Source organism: Anomalospiza imberbis, chromosome 16 (genome assembly GCF_031753505.1).
Source record: "Anomalospiza imberbis isolate Cuckoo-Finch-1a 21T00152 chromosome 16, ASM3175350v1, whole genome shotgun sequence".
In the NCBI taxonomy this organism is placed as follows: domain Eukaryota; kingdom Metazoa; phylum Chordata; class Aves; order Passeriformes; family Viduidae; genus Anomalospiza; species Anomalospiza imberbis.
In genome coordinates, this window is record NC_089696.1 from 12,573,448 (window position 1) to 12,592,571 (window position 19,124).

General features: G+C 51.2%; 1 protein-coding gene and 1 long non-coding RNA gene across 2 annotated transcripts; one reads left to right on the plus strand and one right to left on the minus strand.

The window, feature by feature from the left end:
* The first annotated feature begins 310 nt into the window (after window positions 1-310).
* Window positions 311-16,024, plus strand: AMZ1 (archaelysin family metallopeptidase 1). Its single transcript, XM_068207099.1, has 7 exons — window positions 311-562; window positions 7,784-8,111; window positions 8,707-8,874; window positions 9,743-9,871; window positions 10,203-10,366; window positions 11,691-11,867; window positions 15,333-16,024. The coding sequence occupies exons 2-7, from the start codon at window positions 7,808-7,810 to the stop codon at window positions 15,900-15,902; spliced, it is 1,512 nt and encodes a 503-aa protein (XP_068063200.1). The 5' UTR covers window positions 311-562; window positions 7,784-7,807; the 3' UTR covers window positions 15,903-16,024.
* LOC137483755 (uncharacterized) lies at window positions 3,036-7,339 on the minus strand. Its single transcript, XR_011004633.1, has 2 exons — window positions 6,634-7,339; window positions 3,036-3,170 (listed from the first exon to the last, which is right to left on the minus strand). It is a non-coding gene; the product is annotated as an uncharacterized lncRNA (long non-coding RNA).
* Window positions 16,025-19,124: the final 3,100 nt, after the last annotated feature.

Sequence of the window (19,124 nt, forward strand, 5' to 3'; positions counted from 1 at the left end):
CGTGTCCCCTGTCCCTGTCCCCGTGTCCCCCTCCGTGTCCCCTGTCCCTGTCCCCGTGTCCCCCTCCGTGTCCCCTGTCCTGTCCCTGTCCCCGTGTCCCCTCCGTGTCCCCTGTCCCTGTCCCCGTGTCCCCCTCCGTGTCCCCTGTCCTGTCCCTGTCCCCGTGTCCCCTCCGTGTCCCCTGTCCCTGTCCCCGTGTCCCCTCCGTGTCCCCTGTCCCTGTCCCCGTGTCCCCCTCCGTGTCCCCTGTCCCTGTCCCCGTGTCCCCTCCGTGTCCCCCGGCCCCGCGCGGGCCCGGCCGCTCCCCGCGGGCGCCCCCCGGCGGTTGCCCCGCGCGCGGCAGGAGGCGGCTCTGCGCGGCCGCTCGGCGAATCCCGCGGGCTCCCGGCGGCGGGGCCGAGCCCCCCTTTGCTCCCCCTTTTCTTCCTCCTCCTCCTCCTCCTGCTGCTCCTCCTGCCGCCGCCGCCGCCGCTGCCGGGCTCCGCTCCGCCTCGCCAGCCCCGAGCCGGGTGCCCCGGCCCTGCCGCTCTTCCCGGCCTCCGCAGCCCCGGCCCGGCGGGCGGTGAGTCCTGTCCTGTCCCCCCGGGCAGATCGGGGGTGTCGCGGGGTCGCCTCATCGGGGGAGGGCACGGTCAGGCGGGAAGGGGTGTCCGGGCGGCCTCGGCGTGCGGCGGGACCCCCCAGGCGGGCTGGGGGATCTCCCGGGGTGATGGGCATGGCCCCAGGGGTGACGGGTGAGGGTGGCCACGCTCGGGGCATCTCCTGGGGTGATGGGCAGCGCTTCCCGGCGACGGCATCGCTCCGCGGGCGAGGGTGGCCGTGCTCGGGGCATCCTCCCCCGGTGGCGGCGGGTCACGCTTTAGGGCATCCCCCTCCGGGGGCTGGTGACCGCGCTCGGGGCATCTCCCGCCGGGGATTAGGGACTGCGCTCCGGGCATCATCCCCACGGGCTCCATCCTGCCCGGGCACTCTTGGCGCACCTTCCCGGGGGTTTGCGGTGCCGGGGTGAGGCTCAGTGCTTGTGCTTGGTGCATCGTCCCAGCGTACTGGGGGACTCCCAGCGTACTGGGGGATTCCGCACCGGGAATCACAGCCCCTTTTCCACATCAGCGGGGCCGGGGGGTGTTCAGGTGTCCCAGGAGCAGCACCTGCTTCTGCAGCCCTTCCAGAACATGCCTCGCACGCAGCAACCCTCCGGCTGGCAGCGCTGGCTGGTGATCAGGGTACAGCCTGCCCCTACGACACCGTGGCTTTGGGTTCTGTCGTTCTCCATCCCCACCCCCCCAGTCATGCTGGCTGTAGTAACACCTTGGAGCCCCTTCCTTCTCCTTGGCCCACAAACATCCCCGTGTTGTGAAATGCCCGCAAACATCCCCGACCTGGTGGTATCACTTAAAAAGCACTGGATGCGTTGGGAGGAGGAGGCACCGCATCCCCGTGCCTTTTTACCTTTTCACCACGGGATGAGGCACTTTCATACCGCCCGTGCTCCAGGGAATACCCACCCTCAGCCATACCTGAAAACACTGCCGCTTTCCTGGCTAACACCGGGGTTGTCTCGCAAAGACCATTTAGTCTGTCTAGACAAGTATGATGAAGAGCAAAGTGCCTGGAGCTGAGTGATTAGAGCTCGGCTATCTCTGCAGTGCTACGTTTGTTGTACAGCTCTGACAGATGCTGCTCCGTGCTTTTGGGTCTCTGGTTAGCAAGTGCACAGCATGCAACATGGATTTCGGAGGATTATTTCAGGTCAGAGCCAGGGAAGGAGAACACAGCCAGCCCTTCATCACATGTGTGCATGGAAGAAGCAACACAGGCACTTGAACCAGACTAAAATGAACAGAGAAAACTCTGAAAATGGTGAATAAATGGGTGATGAGGGGGAGGAGGGGGAAAGGCACATACTGCCAGCTTACTTTCTGGAGGGTAGCACAGAGAAGTTCATGAATGTTTGTGTGACACTTAGAGAGCCTCAAATGGCAGGCACTGAAAAATAGGGTAGTGCTTTGTACGAGCATAGAATAAATAAAATCTGTAGAAGAGAAGGCTGAAATGAGGGATAATGTATGTCCTCAGGACGTATTAAAATGAAGCACAGCGTATTGAGAGAGCAGGCTTTAACATAAAACAAAATCAAAGACAAAGTGGACGTGTTATGTGTTCTTAAATACTTAAGAACACTCAAATAAGGACAAAAGGAAGCATCTGCCTCCATCTTAGGTATTTAATGACCTTTACAAATCTTGTCTTTCACCTTGCAAACCTTTTTTGCATATTGTTGAGTTGTCCATCTAACTTGTCCAGCAGTCCAAGTTAATTAATGAGGCAGATTCCTGGGAGGACACAAACTTGCAGGCCTGAGTCTTGCAGCAGTAACACATCAATCACAGTTCCAATAGGACAGGCACATTCTCCTCCTGGTAAATGCACGTGTGAATCCCTGAAGGTTTCCACAGCACCAGGAATGACTCTTCCCGAGACCATCTGTTTCTGAGCCACAGACATATTCTAGAGACATTACACACAAATATTACTGGGATCTGGCACTACGTGAGGCCAGAAGGCTTTATCTGAGTTTCTGGGCTGGAACACATACAGACCTGACTCAGTGCTTTGTGACCACTTAATGCCAAGTGGACAGAGGATGCCAGAGCTGCATGGGGCTGCAAGGAGAGGGCTGAGCAGGTCCAGAGACTGGATTTTCTCTGTGAGCAGAGGGGATTGATTCTGAGAACTGCTGAGTATCTCAAAACCAGGTCTGAGCCTGGCCAAAGAGATTTGGTGTGACCCCAAGAGCTGAGCCTACTTAGCAGGCAAAGCCTGGGTCTGTATGAGGGGCTGTGCTGAGCTCCGTGAGGAAGGAGCTGGACCAGTGAGAATTTTATTTGGAGCAGGGCTTCTCAGTCAAGAAAAATCTCTTTCTATGCATGTAAACAAATAAATTGAGAAAATTGCTTTCAGGCTGTCATTGGTGTAATACTGAGAAGGAGAGGCTGATCCTGGAGCAGCAGTAGCAGACACCAAGTGCAAATCTCAGGGAAAGAGCTGTTAAGTAACTGGAGCATGTGTTGATAATTAGTTATCGCTTGTTATGTTTGCTCTGGGCTTTTCATTTCTGTTGACTGGCGATGAATTTTCTGCACTATCACTGCTTGTTTACAGTACAGCACCTAACAAAGGTAATTAATCAGTGTTAGGAGATCCTGCTAATGTCCCTCTGACATAAAAAGAGCCGGGTTAAGTCAGGTTGCCTGCAAATGCTTCACAAAAGCTATGGGGAAGTGAACAGAGGGAATCTCCTTCTGTGCACCTGCAGTGCCTATGGGAGAGTAAAAGCTAGAAATTACTTACAAGTTGGCTTATAAAATAAATATCTTTAGAATAACCAACTTAAAAAAAATACAATCTCTGCAATGTTAGGGTCAAATTCTATACAATACCAAATAACTCCATAATGCACTGAGTGCCCTTTCTGGACCTGTACATGGAATTTCTTCACAGAAGACCATCCCTGTTTTGTCAGAATATCCCAAATGAACTCACACTGTATGGTATTGCCTCGGCCTTTGAGAATCACCCTGTTACTGTCAGCCCCAGGCATTTCTATCCAAGAAAGCAATGTCAATATATTAGAGAATAAATGACATATCTGTGAATTACAAACAGAATAATTCATAGGTAATTTTCAATTACAGAGAATAATTTATATGTGTCTGATTTGCAAAGAGAATTATTTATGAGTAACCTGAATTGCACATGAAGCACATTAAGAGGTTACTGTGGGAAAGGGAGTGTACATACTGCTCAGGTGTCACATGCTGAGCCTGGATTTTGGGGTGTTCCTTGTGAAAACACTCACCATGAAAATAAAATCTGTCAGATTCCATAGTGAACAGATTTGTGTAATGTGCCCAATCGGGTCTGAAACCTCAGAGTGGTGCTGAAAACCAGACTCAGGGAGTGTGTTGGAGCTCCTGCCTTATGGAGCACCACAAGCAGAAAGGCCACAACTGGAGTCCTACAACATAATCCTTGGAAAAGGCTGTTGGCAGGAAAAGACAAGGAGCCAAGTGCCAAAACCTTTGGGTTCTTTGTGTCTCCTCTGCACTGTGTGGAGGTGATGATGGATATGAAATATGCAAATAACAGAAAAAAAAGAGGAGGATCTCCATGGACTGGATGAGATTCCCAGCAAGGCTCCTTCCCTGCCCCTGGATCCTGCAGGGATCCTGTCCATCCTGCACACAGGGACATCGATGTCTCCTTTGTACAATGGAATCATTGAGGTTGGAAGAGACCTCCAAGATCATCAGGTCCAATCATCATTGGTCTCATGTGGTCCAACACAGTTGCTCCTGGTTTAGGAAAAATTGCAATGTTAGCAAATGGCTGTGAGATGGAGCAACAAAATCTGTGTTGGGAACAGGATGTTTTCCTAATGGTAAAGTAAAAAAGGCACAGGAGTGGATGTGGGGAGTGTCTCCACTTGCAGCAGATCTCTACATTATTATTTTGCTTAAAGCATTTTCTTAAGTGCAACTACAAATTACTGGCCTTTTAAACAAAAGGAGTTACTTTCTCCTCCCAGGACTTGCTGGTCAGGTCACACAGCTTGTCATTTAACAAGGGGCCAAATCAGCTTCTTTAAAGGCAGGACATCTTCTGAAATACCTGAAGGGCAGAAGGATGTATTGGTGCTTCCACTTCTTCATCCCCACCTTGTCATCTTAAAAACTGAGTTGGGAAAGAAACTACCTAAGCCAAAGTGCCATTCCCTCCTGAGGGACTGCCTCAGGGAGTTACACCAGGCACCCTCAGCACAAGAGCTAGAAATTGTAAAGCCCTGTTACTCTGCTCCAGTTAATGAAACACCATATCCATATATTAGAACAAGACAAACAACATCTACTATGGCTAATGTGGTAAAAGAGCTTCTTTTTCAACCACTAAAGTTGGTCCATAATTTTTTTCTGAAGCATTAATTTTCTCCAATGAAATATTTTAGAAAATCTTACTAAAGAGAAGTAATTGTCTTGGATTTGGAGAGTGTAATGGGTTGCTGCTGTTCTGTTTGAAACAAAGCCAGAGTCTCCAGGAGAAGGAGGCACATGTCATTCCAGACTGAATTCCTGCAAATGCATTCCTGTGCCCGAGGTTTTGAACCACTAAAGCATCCTCATGGGCACCCTTGGGCATGGGGAACATCACAAAACACCCATGGTCACAGCTAGGAATGTCTGGAGCGGGGTGAATGTCCTCTTTTAGGAAGTCTATGGAAACAATGTATATCCCATAGCTTTGGGCTCACACTATACTCCACGAGGGACCCTGGGGGGAACACTTACTACAAGACTGTGCACTCATTGTATTTGCTGTCACATACATCCACTCTTTGCTGCTTCCCATTTAGCTGAGAAAAATCCATTCATTTTCTAACCAGCTCCTCCTCCCCAGACCAACACTCCAGTTGTTGCCCAAAACATTAGTGAAAGCAGCTCATGCTTCCAGAAACTTTGAAATTTAAATCCTTTAACATGATCAGTCTCAACCTGGACCAAGTGCAAGGTCTCTTTCTTGACTTGCACTAGGCAGGCAGCCGCTCATAGCATCACATCCTCAGGCAGTTGAATATTGCTAAGAGTTCCCCATTGAAAGTTCTGCAACCACCAGGAAAAGGGTGCTTGTATTTAAAGGTTGTGCAGAACAAGTGAAATCTTGTCCATTAGGAAAATGCCAATCTTCACCCTAATCCAAGGCAAAACTCCTGATGACCTGCTGGGGTCAAGACTCTCACTTTGTGCTCCCAAATCTGGAAGCAAGTCAGAAGTGCAGAGATTTGGGTCACCAAGAGCAGAGAAACCTCACACAAACTCTTGCTGCTCCCTGTAAAAACCAGCTGGAGCAATTTGAACAATTTTAGGCAGTAAGAAGAGCTGAGAAAGTATCACAGATTTTTTTTTCTAAATTTTCACTGGATTAGGGCCCTTGTACCACTTCAGATCCCCCCGTGCCACCTGCTGTCAGCCTTTAATGTGAGTGAAATACAAAGCTTGCAAAAATGAAAGAAAACTGCTTATCCGCTCCCTCTCCAAACTACACACCCTTAGAGACAAAAAAGATCACACTAAATGAGCCCTTTTAAGGACTACCAATACATACAGCTCTTCCCAAGGGTTAGATGAGAAGGAATGCAATGTTAATTTTAATGGGCTGCCACTTTCCTCTTACAGTGCAAACCACCTCTGCATAACTGAGAGAGGCTTTGGCTCATGTTGGTACTACTTTTTTTAAACATTGAATTTTTCGTAATCATATTGCTGTCCTTAGGGGCCACTGAGTGCCACTTACCTGGCAGAACTAGGCTGCAGACCTACTTAAATTATAGACTTAACCAGTTCCTCCTTAAAATATTTAATCTATTTATTTTTTTTTTCCTGTTATTGAATGCTGCTGCTAGACCAGTGATGGTCAGCAGCTGATGCATTTGGTGTCCACCCAGAAAGCTTTTCTGGCTCCTTTTAAGTTACTATGAACTTGCCTAGAAGAAGGTAACACTTATTCCTAGAAACCCTGGGCTTTTGTGCGTATATCCGCTGAATTTCTCATTCTGCTGTGAACAGGTGGAGCACTTACCTGTGGTAGGCAAAAAGCCCAAAGCAGTGCTCCAAGGTGCTCCAATTCTGCTTGGCATGGTCTCCTTACCTAAAGGAAAAATCCAGGCACGGATTAGTCACGGGGGCTGTGCTTTGTTTCCTCTTCTGATTCCCTCTCCCCAAGGTGTTCACTGGCACCTCCCCAAGTGTATAAACTGCAGCGGGTGCAGGAATAGGGATAGAAATAGGGATAGGAATAGGAATAAGAATTCCGCAGCTTTGGGGAATGCTGGTCTTAGAAAGGACCCTGGAGAGGATATTTCCAGGATGCTCCAAATTTGTGCTGCAGGCTTTCATTTGCTCTTTATTTACCACTTGACATCATCCCCAGTGTTGCTGATGCTAACACAGTGTGACATGAAGCTGTTCATGGAGGGACATGATGGCAATGGGCCCGAGCGTGTCCTGCTAGAGAGGCACCACCAGCCTCGCCCAGCAAGTCCCACCTTGGCTGGGCAAACCTCCCCAAATCCTGCAGCCTGACAACAGCACCGGGAGCCAGAAGATGCCCTGGGATAATAGCTAGGATAAAAAAGTGTTAGAGGAAATTGTCACCAGAGAACAGCTGCTTTCACTGGTGTCAGGTAAGGCAGAAGTTTAGGCTTCTGATTGACAGATAAAGACCAATATCAACCTCTTTCTTCCCGACCTGGACCTTTTCCGAGGAGTGTGGTTTATCCCAAGCAAATAGGTCCCTGAGCCAGTGACATCCAAGGGGACATGGAGAACCCATAACAGCCACTCCCACATGAAGCACAGGGCCTGGAGCACAGCGTGCAGTGTCTACAGAATCCCACCACACCCTACAGCTGGGATATTGGCACACCACTGCAAGCACCAAGCCTGAGGAGCATTCCTGTCCCTGGCGAGGCTGGGCACTGATGGCCGTGTCCCCCAGACACAAGGAGGTTCCCTGTCCCTGGCGAGGCTGGGTGCTGATGGCCGTGTCCCCCAGACACAAGGAGGTTCCCTGTCCCTGGTGAGGCTCAGTGCTGATGGCCGTGTCCCCCAGACACAAGGAGGTTCCCTGTCCCTGGTGAGGCTCAGTGCTGATGGCCGTGTCCCCCAGACACAAGGAGGTTCCCTGTCGCTGGCGAGGCCGGTGCTGATGGCCGTGTCCCCTCCCGCAGGCCGTGCCGCCGCCGTGCCCCGCGATGCTGCAGTGCAAACACGCGCAGGAGTTCAGCTTCGGGCCCCGCGCTCTGAAGGACGCGCTCATCTCCACCGACCCCGCGCTGCAGGAGCTCTACGCCAAGGCCTTCTCCAGGGCGGAGAAGCTGTTCCTGTCCGAGGCCTACAACCCCCAGCGCACGCTGTTCTGCACGCTGCTCATCCGCACGGCCTTCGACTGGCTGCTCAGCCACCCCGATGCCCCCGAGGACTTCGAGACCTTCTACCACGCCATGCTGAGGAGGAAGCAGAACTTCTGTCGGAAGCACATTTACCTGCAGCCTATAGGTAATGGAGGGATCTCCACTGGGCTGCCTGGAGAGTCACCAGAGGGCCGTGGGTGGTGTTGAGTGCTGCTAACACCCTCCCCTAAGGACTCACCTGCAAATGCAATGGCCATAGCAAAGACAAGTGTAACAGGCAATGCCCCCAGTCCAGAGCCACAAGCCGTGGTGGTAGACCTGCCATATAAATGGTATGTGTGCCCCTGGGTGAGGCTCACTGTGAATTTATGCATATATGTATATCAAAGTATGAAACAATGCTGGAAAAACCAGCATTTCTGGAGGCCTCTCTGTGATGGTTCATTAAACACAGCCACCCATTCCCACGTTAATCATTCTGCACAACTTAAACAGGAGACAACCTTCCAGCACATCTGCTCTGCTAATGAGAGCGTACTAATGTCTTGAGCAACCTCTTAGAAAGAGCTCCCTCTTCTATACATCCATAACCATCCAGAGGTGTCCACCACATCCCAGAGTAAGCAATGAACTCCAGAATGAACCAGCCTGGTCAGTTGCTGTGGCCAGTGCCACAAACCCCATCAGACCCTAATGTTCACCCTGGCTGTAAGGGACTGACAGAGAGCTTCTCTCCTCAGATTTAATCGAAGGCCCCGCTGGGCTCTCGCTGCTGGATTCCCTCCAGAGCTGTGTGGAGTCTTTCTTCCTGGGCCTGCGTGTGAAGTGCCTTCCCTCCATCCCAGTCTCTTCCATCCACTGCTGCTTCCGCCACAGCCGGGACTCGGACAGGGTGCAGCTCCACGCAGGTGAGGAAGGACCTGGCAGCAGGGAGCCCACAAAGACACCAGCCTGGCACACAGGCACGAGTTCTCCCTTAGGAAATGCCTGACACAGCCCTTCATTGCCTGAGCTGGGAGGGGATGAGGAAGGGAGTGAAAAGGCAGAAATCCTGTTCCCATGGAAAGCCCAGAGCTTCGAGGCTGGAAACAGAATAAAAAACAAAGTGACTTTCATCATATTTTCCTCTGCTGTTTGTATTTTTTCAGTGCTATTATGTTTAGGTCCAGCTCTGCAAAGCCATTGGATCAGCTCTGCGGGGAGGCTCTGTTGATTTGGTGCAGTCTGAGTTCTCCCATCCCCTGTCCAGAGCCAAAGTTAAATATTGGCCTGGGTGGTGCAAGGGGGGAACTCGCAGGCCTTTCATGATAGGAAATTTGGGTTCAAGTGTCACACAGTTCCCCACGGTACTGGGTTTGCCAGCTGCCAAACTTGCACTGCACAAACATCCACCTGGAATGAGATGTTTGCAGGCACTATGGGCAGCACATGCTCAGCACAGACCCAGGACTGACCCCCTGGGGCTGTTCCAGCTCAGTTCTGAGCTGCCTGTAGGGAAATTCTGCTCCCAGGTGCTCATTTCCATGGGTTGGTACTGAATTCATCAGCATTTCTGCTTTGTTTTGACTCTGTGCCCAGCACCACTTCCAAAGTCAAGTCTTTGGTTTGAGAGATGGGCTACACAGCCATGGTTCTCCACCTGAGATGAGGAACCCAGCAGCTCTGCCTGCCTGTGGGCTTGGATTACATCCTCCTCCCCACCAGCAGCAGAAATTCTGGCTCTGTGTCTTCCAGGGATTCTTCATTTAAATGAACATCTCTCTTATATTTGTGCAGATGGGATCCTGAATTTCCTGAAGAACAACAAGCCCATGGATGCCTTGTGTGTCCTTGGACTTACCCTGCTGGATCTTTACCCATGCGAGACCTGGAGCTTCACATTCAGCAAATTCCTGCCAGGACAAGGTGGGTTGGTGTCCCATGGTGATCTAGCAAAGTGTGTGAATAAGGCAGTACTGTACCAAAAAGTCTTTCCCTGTGAGACTGGAATAGCCAAATCTTATCCTTAACATGTTATTTCCTAGTAAGAGGAACTTTTCCCCACTGTGAAATTAGGGGGATCAAGGCTCCTGATCCAGACAGAGGCAACTGAGGTGATACAAACCTTTTGGGGAGTGGGTCTCACCACAGCCTGTGTGCCCAGCTGGACTGTGCTCCCACAGCTGTATTTTCACGCTGCCTAAGGTGACAGATGTAAAAGAGCAGATGCCTGACTTGTACTCCCCTCTCTTCACAGAAGTGGGAGTCTGCAGCTTTGCCAGGTTTTCTGGGGATTTCCCCCAGGCTGGTTGTAGCAGCTTGAACCCGCCCACGCAGAAGGAAGAGCTGTGTGAAGTCAGCAAGGAGGGCAGAGACCGGACCTTGCAGTTCAGTGCCCAGGAGATGGTCCAGTGCTGTAAGGTAGGACCAGCAGCCTCCTGCACCCCGTGTTTCTTCCTGGGTAGGGTTAAATATTTCAGGCCAGGGTATCATCCATGCCTCAGCCCAGTGAAGCAGCCATGAGACTGCTCCCAGAAACACAGGCAGTCACAGCTAAGCCCACACTGAATTCAGACATAAAGAACTTGCATTTTAGTGCACTGCATGGACAACTCCTACTCCCCTCACCACTGGAGCAAATGACAACATCAGTTATGGGGAGGCTACAGGACTTGCCTCAGAATCACAGAATGGCTTGGGTTGGAAGAAACCCTAAAGACCATCTTGTCCCAAACCCCTACCTTGGGAAGAGACACCTTCCACTAAACCAGGTTGTGTTATGGAGCAGGACTGAAGCAACCCTGCCCAGCTCCTAGACTTGTGCTTGGGTAATCCTGAGGAGAGGGATCCCTGTGCCAGACCTGTTACATGGATGGAGGAGAAGAATTCCTCAGCCAAGTTTATCTGAGGTATAATACCTCAGCCAAGTCATCTACTTAAATGCAGATGCCCTTAAACCCCCCTCACCTCCAACACAACCTCTTCACGAGTGTTGTCCTCCCTCATCCCACCATCTGCCATTTTCCAGCTCTGCTTCCAGTGTTCCTCCCAAAGCTGGCCCACACAGAGCAGTCACACCAGCACCTTCAAAGCCACTTCCCTTTGCTCCCCTGGTATTTGCTCAGGAGTTTCTAGTTTGGGGTCTCTTCCTGAAATAATTTTAAATGATATGAAGTGGCAATGGGAGGAGGAGAGGAATCCTCCATCCTCAGCCGTTCCACAGTTGCCAGTTCCCAAGGCAGTCATGCTTGGCCAGCTGACTTCAGCTCAGTTTTCTGCTTTGGCACAAATGTTAATGGAGTCTGTTCTGGAAGGACTCAGGTCTGTTATTGCCAACAACTTCCTGCACATTTCTCACACAGGCTGTGTTGCTCTTTTCAGGCCCCAGTGGGACTGCTTTTCCTCTTTAAAAAAACCCTAAAACAACAAAAACCACCACACTGTCCTTGGGGAAGAGCAGCAGCAGCACTGCCCCACAGCTTCAAACACTCTGCCTACAGGGTTCCCCACATTTGCCTCACCCACACCTACCTCTCCTTCTCCACTACACAAACGTGGAGCTGGGAAGAGGCAGCCAGGTTCTCCTATCACCTTGGAAAAGCCTATGCTGGAGGAGAACCTTTGCTGAGCAAGAGTTGGTCAGACTGCCAGGGAACGGGGAAGGTGGAACAGCAGAGGAGGAAGAGGAGGGGGCAGCGGAAGCAGGAGTGACCATGCACTGCTGTGATCTTTGCTTCCCTGAAAGGTGACCTGTCACGAGATCTGCCACCTGATGGGGCTGGGGACATGCCGCTGGCTGCAGTGCATCATGCAGGGCGCCCTGAGCCTGGACGAGGCGCTGCTGCGGCCCCTGGAGCCCTGCCCCATCTGCCTGCGGAAGCTGCAGCACGTCGTGGGCTTCAAACTCATCGAGCGCTACAGGGTGAGCCCCAATCCCCCAGAGCCTCCTGGAGCAGGGGCAGGGCAGGGACAGGGTGGCTCAGCCCAGCCCAAACCCCGGCACTGAAAGCGCTGCAGCGGCGTGGTGAAGGCAGGAGCTCTCAGTGCGAGGTGCTCAGGCAGCAGCTCACACCTGAACATGGAGGTGTTCCACACCAGCTCTGACCAACAAAGCACTTTGCACAAGCTCCAGGGCTATTGGCTCTTCCCAAGGGACACTGCCACAGCTCAGCCATACTTTCCTACTCCCAAAAATGAGGTGGAGAGAGCAGGCAGATTGCAAGCAAGAGCAGCAGTGAGTTCAGAGATTCCCACAGCTTTCCTGTGCCACCCTGGATTTTTGCCTCTCTGGGGCTGCTGGGAACAGGGAAGAAACATTATGTGTGTGCTTTGCTGCAATTCCTCTGTTTAAATTTATGAGAAAGCATCCCAAATTATTACCCTCAATATGTGGAGGGTCTCAGACTCATCTTTTGTCTCTTCTCTCCCACCCATACCACTGCTAATACCACATTTAGACAGATCAGGAACAGTGCTAACACACCCTTAGCTCTTGAAAGGGTTTTCTACCTTTGCTGTCTAAAAAGCAAGATTTAGTAGCTAAATGGTTGGTGGAATAGAAATAACGTCCCCATTCTCACTCAGCACCCATCTTCTCCCTGGTTGTGATTCCTGTCTGGCACACATCACATTCAGAGACAGGATTTTCCACGGCTGCCTATTTTAAAGTCTGTGGGTTGTATTTGTAACAAGATACGAGCAGAATGAGAAAGGAGATGCCTCTGGTTTCCTTCAGCATGGACTCAGATACACAGAAGCATGGCAAAGACTGTGGGGAAACACACACTTTTTTGTGGTTTTCCTACTTATCTGTGGTGCTGCCAGACCCTTCTCTGACTCTGTGGCTGTTTGGTCCCTACTTCTGTATGAGAAGTGTCTAAATTGCCCAGACCACCGGAGGATCTTGCTAAAATAAAGCAGATAAATTCTGCTTTATTTAAACACCCAGCCTGTCAGCATCCAGCCAGTGCTTTCTAGAAGAGAATGGCCACCTGCATTAATCTTTTCTAGAAATATTTTTGCCTTTACACCTGCAGCAAATACTGTAATTGGCTCAGCATCCTCTGGTGACAGGGAACACAAACCCAAAGGAATGATTCACTTGCCAAATGTCACATCTGCTTCCTTGAGAAGCGAAGCTCAACTAGATACAGTACAAGCTGGTGTAAGAGAGCTGTGATAATCTCTGTAAGAGGCTTTGCCATAATGTTGAGAGGAGACAAATGCCAGAGATGAATTAAATAGTTAAGGAACAGGACAGAAGAGAGCAGAGAGCATGTCGAGACAATAACAGAGAGCAAAGGTAACCTGCCAAGCACGCTAAGTGTAAGTCTGAAGTCACATTTCCTCTTGGAAACTATCACAGATGCCCACCTGCCACAAAACAGCTTCAGACACTCCTAATAACCACAGGAAATGCCAGAACCAAGCTGTGCCTCGGCAGCAGCAGGCAACTCTGCTCAGATCTGCAACTGAGACATGGTTTGGGGCAGAGGAGCATGCAGGGCAGGAAACCAGTACTTATGCAGCAGAAAGAGCCCCTCAATTTATTTATCTGAGTTGTACTCAGAACCACACTCCATTTTTTATTCCAGCTGCTTATTCCAGCATGAGTCATCTTGAAAACTGAAAGCAAGCTAATTGTCCTGGTGTTTCCCCACCACAATCAACATTTCCACCTGCTGCTGGTGCAGCATCCCAGGCTGTCCTCACATGGTGGCTGGATGAGTTTGCAGTGGCCACACACACACAGACAGGTCTTAGTGACATCCTTGGGGTGGACATCCACTTCAGCTGCTCTTGCCTGCAGGTAAACAAAACCCACACAGAGCTCATCCCTTCCTGGTTAAACAGGAGAACTTAAGAGGCTGCAGCCCTTCAAACCCACCCAAAGTTCAAATGAATAAGCCACCCAAAGGATGACAGAGATTGAAGAGATTCTGGGAATTCGATTATCCCCCTTTTTTTTGCCTTGAACAACCCAAATGTACTGTAGGAAAATCCACATCTCCACAGCCTTTTTTCTTCCTGGGAATTGGGCTAAGAAGCAATTGGGATTCCTTCCCAGATTCACTATTCTTGGGAATTTAGAGCCATTACAAAATTATGGGCTGCTTTCAGCTTTCCAGAGCTTTGCTGTCTCCGTCACTAGCCCAGCTCCCACTGCAGCTTCTGGCACCGCCTTTGTTGGATAAACCCAGAGGGAAGGAAGGGCCACTGGAGGTGGGACCAGGCAGGAGAAAAGTTTTCCCTTTACAATCTTTCTTGCCCCAGAAGGAGGGGGCAGGGTGGATTAGCTAAACTGAAAGAGTCCATTTTATTCCTGTACAGAATTCTTCCCCGAGGCTCCATGTTCAGACTGAAATGAGAAGCAGGGCCGATTTCTCCCACCCACTCAATTTGAGCTCTTTATCCTTTCTGTCACTTGCCTGGAGAGACAGCAATAGAGGAGGAAAGGAGGAGGGAGCAGTGGGGGCCAGTGAGAGAAGGGAGCTCCACAGGGCTGGGAATCTCCTGCCTGCTCCTCAATCACTGCAGCTCCCCCTGAGCTGAGCAGGGATGGATCCAGCTCCGTGCCTGGCACACCGTGGGGACAGCCCAGGCTAATCCTGTCACTGCTGAGCAACTGGGGGCTTTGCAGATGGACCAGTGGGAGCTACATAAAGTAAAGGGGAAGAAATAGGTCACAGGAGTGTGAAAAACTGAAAAGCACACACAGAAAACCCTCAACACTGGAAACAAGGCAGATGAGATCACCTTTTACCCAGGGATGACTGGAGTACCGTGGTTCATTCCCTAAAGCATAAGGAACAAATGTGCCAGGGGCAACCTGTTATATGCCTCATTGTGGCATTTAATATTTAAAAAGGAAATTGTCTCAGACATTTTCCTTTCATTAATTCTTTCCTAAAGCCAGCCTTCCCACTTGTTCCTTGCAGCTCGGGAGGGGAAGAGCTATTCTTGGGAATAAAATGCACATTACCACAGGCATTAACAACATGAAACACAATTCTTCACCACTATCTGAGGAGTTTTTATAGTGACACAGTTTCCTCTGGAGAGGCGTTGGTTTGCCTCTCCTGAAGATCACACTTCACACAGCAGGGAGTGATCTGGTGCAGTTTTTTCCTACCACCTTCAATAACAGGCCAGATAAAGTCCACATCTGACTGGAGGCAGCTCTGCCACAGTCCAAGAAAATGGGACAAGAGAAAGCTCCTGCTTTGTAGGGTCACCAGGAGTTGTCTGAGCCCATTGTCTGGCAGAGAGGACTGTGGCAGCTGCAGCTGAGCCACTCAAGATAAATAGGTTTACCTGGCAAACACGGGGGAACGTGAAACTGGCGTCTCTCATCCTCCACAACGAAACCTTTCTCCTCTCACCACAGAAGCTCTATGCTTGGACACAGACCGTGCTGTCCACGTGGCCAAGGCAGGAGTCAGCAGAGCTGTCTGCCTCAGAGGACATCCTCCCGTTCAGCTCCGACTCTGGGATGTGCTGTGAGAACGACTCCGAGGCCGTGACCTCCCTGTCTGAGCCGCTGACCCCCGACACCTGCAGCCAGGGCCTGTCCATCGGGCCGGAGCTGGAGCAGGACGAGCAGCCGAGCTCAGTGGCCGAGGGGCAGGGCCAGCCCCGGCTCCCTGGGCACACCAAGGCCACGGACACCATCAAGGATTACGAGCTGTGGCTGGAGATGTGCATTGCTGCCCTGGAGAGGAACGTCTCTGAGGAGGAACTGGCTCAAGTGGACAAGACCGTGGATGCTCTGGCTAAGTGGGAAATGTTTACGGGCCAGCTGCCTGCTATGAGGAAGGACCTGCCCTTTGCTAGGGACAGCACTGGGCTACGCAAAGTCCTTGGAGACAAATTTTCCTCCTTGCGGAGAAAGCTGAGTTCCAGAAAACTGTCCAAAGGGGAATCATCCCCTCATCGCTGGCGGTGGGAGGATAACTAGGCTGAGGCTGCCTTGGGCCAGCTTTGCTCATGTCATTGGCTTCCAGCCTTCCTCACCCCAAGCTGTTGCTGTCTCAGAGAAACAGCAACTCCCCCCAGGAATAAAAGGTGTTTTGTTTTCTGGGATTGCTAACACAGTTTTGATGTGATTAGTTCTTCTCTAAGGGTTTTTCCTGTGTTGGTCTGAATGACACCACCAGTCCACACCCACCTCAAATCCCATGTAGGTGCTTTTATTTTCTTGGTCTGAAGTTGGCCAGGAAGAGGTCAGCCAGACCCCCACTAAAGACTGAACATGCTCACACAGGAGCTTGGGCCATCTGAACAAACAGATGCAAATGAAACCAGGGCAGCTCCCCCACACAGAGCTCTTCTCTGCTTAGCCAGTCAGAGGCAGAGATGAGATTTCTCCCTCTCCTCTCTCCCTCACAAACACTCAGTGCTCTGCTCGCTGCCCCACCAGCTGGAGGCTGTGCTGAGCACAGGAGCACAATCCAGGCTGATGGACTCTCATTATGAGCTGGGGGAGATGGAGGAGATGGGCACAGAGTAAAGCAGAAGGATCCCTGGCAGCGCGGCTGCCCCAAAGAGCAGCGTTAACCTGACGATTGTCTCTTGGCAAACTCTCAAAGATCTCCTGAGGTGCCTCAGTTCAAACAAAGCCAGACTTGGAGCGTGAGCTGGAACTACCCACATCCTCTGTACATTGGCATAGGAGAGGAAACCTTTGGAAACATTCACAGACTCGTTGATTATTAATGTAAAAGGGGGAACCACAGGTGCTTTCCTCTTTCTGCCTTGGGAAGTTACCACCCTGGGCCTTCCCTCTGCCCACTGAGCAGGACCGGGTGCTGTGCTGGCACCCAGAGAGCAGAGCCTTCCTTCCCATGGCCAGGGCATGCTGTTCTCTCCGTTCCTCCTGGCTATTTATAGCCAGAGCTCAAGAGGCTGATGGGTTCTTTGCTCCTGCCAGGGGAAGGCTGACCCCTCTCCATCCCTGCTCCTTCAGGGGAAGGCTGACCCCTCTCCATCCCTGCTCCTTCAGCCCTGAGCACTGATAACACTCCCACAGCTCACGTAACGTGGCTGAGCTCCAAATTTCTCCCGTCTAAAAATACCAGCAGGTAGGATCAGATTCAGTGCAGCTGGGAGAAAGGAGAGGATGTTTCTCTCCGAGGAGGCAGCAGCTTTGGCTTTCCGGAGCACTTGCCCTGTGCACTTTGAGCCTCCACCCCATCAGTGCGATTCTGCAGCAGGAAGCGGGAGCATAACTGGGAGACACTGGAAAAACGCCGGAGATTTACACACGCAGGTGAGTAGCAAAGATGGTCTTGCAGTAAATCCAGCTGGATTCCGGAAACACAAGCGTTTCACATCCGCATGATTCATACCGGGAGAGAAAGGCAGTTTGGCATCGGGGCTGATGACGGCAATTCCTGGAAACATTTTTCCAGGCTGCGCCTGGAGCGGGGCGGGCGCGGAGCAGCAGAGCCGCGGCTGCCGCCCTCTCCTGGCAGCCACAAAGGTGACGGGTTCTCATCCAAGACATTCTTCCCAGCAGCAGGAACTTTCCAAACAAACCCTGCTTGAATTAGTAATCCCACTTCTGCCCCCGAACTCGCTCAGTTGTTGCCTGAACACATTTACTATTTGAAGCAAGAGATTACTCTCTTTTCAAGCCTTGTTTGCTCTTCCTTGATTCTGTACTGAGTTATTAGGCTGAACTTTAGAAACTTTCCAGAAAGAAGCTCAGGATGACAATCCTGCCTACGGGAACAGAGGCAGCTTTCCATCATAAAATTCCAAAGACAGCAGAGGAGTGGGGTGGCACAGAAGGGCGGGCAGGAGTCACAGGTGGAGACTCCTGGTGACACTTGGTGTGCATTAGCGCTGCTGCGAGAGCAGGAATTTCTGCTGAGAGCTCTTGTGACTGCAAACGGGTATTCTTGACACCATCACTTACCTGCTCAGCTGGTCCACAAGTGCTCCAGATAAGACATAAAAGAGATGGCAACTCAGAGCTTCACCTGGGCAGCTCAGCAGTGCCCACAGGCAAGGGGCAGCTTTGCAGTGAGAGGCAGAAAGTGGCTGAAAACACTGGGAAGTCCTTCAGCAGCTGGAGGAGACAGTCCCTGCAATACTCCACTGCAGGGTTTGGTCATGTCAAGACATGTTAAGCACAGGGTCTGTGAGCAGCACTTTGCCCCAGCCCACACCAGTGAAAGGACTGGAAAGCCTGGGTCACAGGGGAACAAAGCACTGGGCAAGGTTACACTGAAAATGAAGGTTATAGCCAGAACTAAAGCACAAAGGCACAGTTCCTACTTCTCTCTGCATGTACCACAGTTGCAGGGGGCAGAAAACAGCTGGCACAGGAATAAATAGAAGGCCAAACTGAAGATAAGCCTCTAAATAAGTTTTCCTGCATGTTAAGCAGCAGGTTCCTGGGGAGATCCTTCTACTCAGAAAGGTGTGGGAACATAACTTGGAGCTAATAAGCTGCTGAGTAAGCTGTGAAACAGAAATCCAGATGAGGTAATTAGGAGTCACTTTAGAAGGTCAAGCTGTGGATCAACCATCAGCAAGGAGGAGTAGGGTGCTCTATATATAAATCCAACATGCAGAAGTCACTTGCAATGCAGCAGCCAGGACTGGGGTTGGTTACAGAAGGTCCAGAATAGTTCCTCTGTATGGCAGGCAGTGGGCAGGAGACCTGGGTGCTCCCTGTGCAGCACCTCAGCCACAGCCTGGAGAGCCTTTGGCAGAAAAGAGGCAGGGGAAGGAACGGGGCACTCAGATGGGAAGGGACAGCAGGTCCCAGAGGGACACAGGGCCAGCAGCCTGCCCCAAGCTGCTTGGGCATGGCCAAGCAAGCAGCTCTGGAAGGCACTGCTTGTGTTCCTCTAGCTCATGGTGACAGGCAGACCATGAATCCTGCAGCTGACCCACCTTCAGGAGATCCCCCAGCAGAACCAGCACCTCCTTCCTGCAGCTGCTGTTGGTTTCCATGTAACAACCCCTAAAGCTCAACACAGATCCATGTGGGACTCCTCTGGCTCAGAGCATCTCCTAAACCACGCCATCCTGTGGCTACCTGCAGCACCAAAGCAGCTCAGTCACATCCTTTCTGTCCCAAGCTCAAGGACACTTGTTTTGAAGCAACTTCTAAAGTCTAATCCTGAACACAGTAAAAACCAGTCTTTTAATAGCTTTACGAGCTCAT